Genomic DNA, 2,482 nt, shown 5'->3' with positions numbered 1-2,482 from the left:
CCCATGGCCAGCCCCATCCTTGCCCTGGGGCGAGTGTGTGGGTGAGTGGTCTGCAGATTCCATTGCCAGGCCGTGGGTCGGTCATCATTGGGAAGGCATCTGTCCTAGGGAAGGCAAGGAGGAGATGATGAGATGGAGAGGGTCTCAGCCAGAGCACCCGTCCCTGCTGGGGCCATTTACTTGTGTGACATGCCTTGCCCATCTCCAAGCATTGCCTTGTCCCAGCACCTCCAGAAACAAATCTGATTTCAAGGCAAGCACAGACCAGGAGGGAGCCATGCCCTTAGTGCCTCCATGCTATAGCCATGGATCTGACAACTCTCGGACTTGGCACCAAGAGATAAACTTTCTCCCATGTAGAAGAATCTGGAATGAGGTGCAGCACCCTCACCCCATCACACTGCAGCTGCCTGTCCTCCATCACCTACCTCTTCAGGTCTGACTTAGACCTGCTGCTGCTCCTGCTGCTTGAGTCTGCCCCTGTCCTTGGCCTTCTTGTTCAGGAAATGCACCAGCTTCCGGACAGCAGGGTTGTCGGGAGAGGCGCAGATTTTCCTGTTCTTTTTGGTGGTGAACCTGGGGGTGCAGCAGAAAGGTTTGCTGGGGGGTGAGCAGCAGGAGGACATGGAGCAGGAGGGTTTGTCAGGACCCAGCTGCTCATGGTGGTCCTGACTGCTACAGTGTACTCACACTATAGCATTCAGCAAACATCCCGTCTCAGGTCCCTGGCGGCTGTAGGATACCACCACTCTACTGGGGATGGGTTTCTGGCTGTGCTTCAGGCAGCAGTCCGAGGCCGAGCTTCCAATGCCTGTGAGCAAGGAGGGGATGTGGGATTTTGGAACCTCAAAGAATCAGGACACCTTCAGCACAGCACAGCCAGCTGACAACACAGGGCTGTCTCGGTGTCACTTGTGGGAGAGGCTCTGGGCAGCATATGAGAATAGGAGGTCTCAACTGCAGTGCACAGTTACAGGTCAGACCCTGCCCCAGGAATAGGAGATACCATATCGGAAGGTGGTAGAGGGGAAACTGAGGCAGATATGAGCTACTTGAAAAGATACCAAATCTCATTCTCATGTCTGCATTTTTCAGCTTTGGGTGCTGCTTCCACACCAGCCACATGTACCCACACACTCTCCCAAGATGAGCAAGCACTGCAAGCCAATGCCACAGGCACACACATACACACTCTGCTACCCCTACAAACACCTCTACACACAACTGCAAACTCCACACCCAAATGCATTGCAAACGTGCCCCACACCATCCAGCACCCTGCTCAGATCTCACCAAGCACCCACACCCCCTGCACCATCATACCAGGAGTAGGCAGTAGGAGGGCTGTGCAACCCTCACCTTGAGACTGGATGATGAGGAGGGTGGCCCAGCCAGCAGCAAAAGTGGCAGGAGGAGACGCAGAGCCATGGTGGTGCCACGAGTGCTGAGCAGGGCAAGGCTGTGGAGTAGGACTTGCACTGCTGTCTCCTGCTGAGCCTGCTCCTATTTATCTCTGACTATTTTGCTTTCATTTTCGTCCAGCCTGGCAGGCAGCCCGCCAGCCGGCCAGGGACTGGATGATGGAGAAGTAGGGGGTGGGGGATTCCTGAAAGAAGTGAGCCCCCCTTTACAGACACGTCCTGTCTTGTTCCCAGCTGCCTATCACAGTGTGAGGTGCCAGGTGGGGGACATACTGGAGACATAGCTCCCATCACATCTAGATGAGTTTGTGGGCTCCAGTTTCCTACCCAGTCTCATAACCTGTTGCTACCTGCTCTTGGAGGGTCAGGTGTCGCTGCCTGCCTGATTATTCCCAGGACAGGGACCATGGCTCATTGCCAAACCATTAAAGAAACCAAGGAGGCAATCTGTTTTGCTCCTCTACCTCATGCTTTGCTTTCAAGCCAAACCACACACACAAATAGGTAAGAAGGGACTCAGGGTGATCGTACATCCCAGACCCCTGAGCCCCCATCCCCATCCAGCTCTCTCAAGGACCTCCCCAAACAGCTGAACACATCTGTAAGGCTGAGGTGAGCAAGGGCCAGACTGCAATGGGGCTGGAGGAAATATCACCCCCCACCATACTTTGCTGGTGACACCAAATTGTGGGGAGCTGAGAATGAGTGGGAATCTCAGCCAGCTGGAGGAATGAGCTGATGAGAACCTCCTGAGGTGTAACACAGACAAGATATGAAGTTCCACAGACAGAATGACATGACCCTGTGAGGCTGCATAGGTTGGAAATAGCTGGTCTGGTGGGGGCTATGTAGAAGTGGGCCCCTATGTACAACTGGAGAGCTGAACAGGATCCTGCAGGGATTCCCTGTGATGGCAAAGACCACACAAAAAGACAACCATGTGGCTGGAGCAAGCCCTGAGCAACCCAGTGTGACACCAGTCCTACAGTGGGGAAAAGACAGACACCTCCATGCTTTCAGATGACAGCCAGAGCATGGTCTGCAAGAGACCAGGGTGAAGG

General features: G+C 54.4%; 1 protein-coding gene across 1 annotated transcript; it reads right to left on the bottom strand.

Annotated features, from left to right (window-relative positions):
- Positions 1-443: 443 nt before the first annotated feature.
- Positions 444-1,428, bottom strand: LOC103807891 (C-C motif chemokine 20-like). Its single transcript, XM_009080638.1, is given in 4 exon segments — positions 444-576; positions 691-811; positions 1,360-1,387; positions 1,390-1,428. Coding segments are annotated over 4 exon segments (321 nt in total).
- Positions 1,429-2,482: the final 1,054 nt, after the last annotated feature.

Source organism: Acanthisitta chloris, unplaced genomic scaffold (assembly GCF_000695815.1).
Source record: "Acanthisitta chloris isolate BGI_N310 unplaced genomic scaffold, ASM69581v1 scaffold8658, whole genome shotgun sequence".
Taxonomy (NCBI): domain Eukaryota; kingdom Metazoa; phylum Chordata; class Aves; order Passeriformes; family Acanthisittidae; genus Acanthisitta; species Acanthisitta chloris.
The sequence above is the reverse complement of the archived record's forward strand: the minus strand, read 5'-3'. Positions and strand labels throughout refer to the sequence as shown.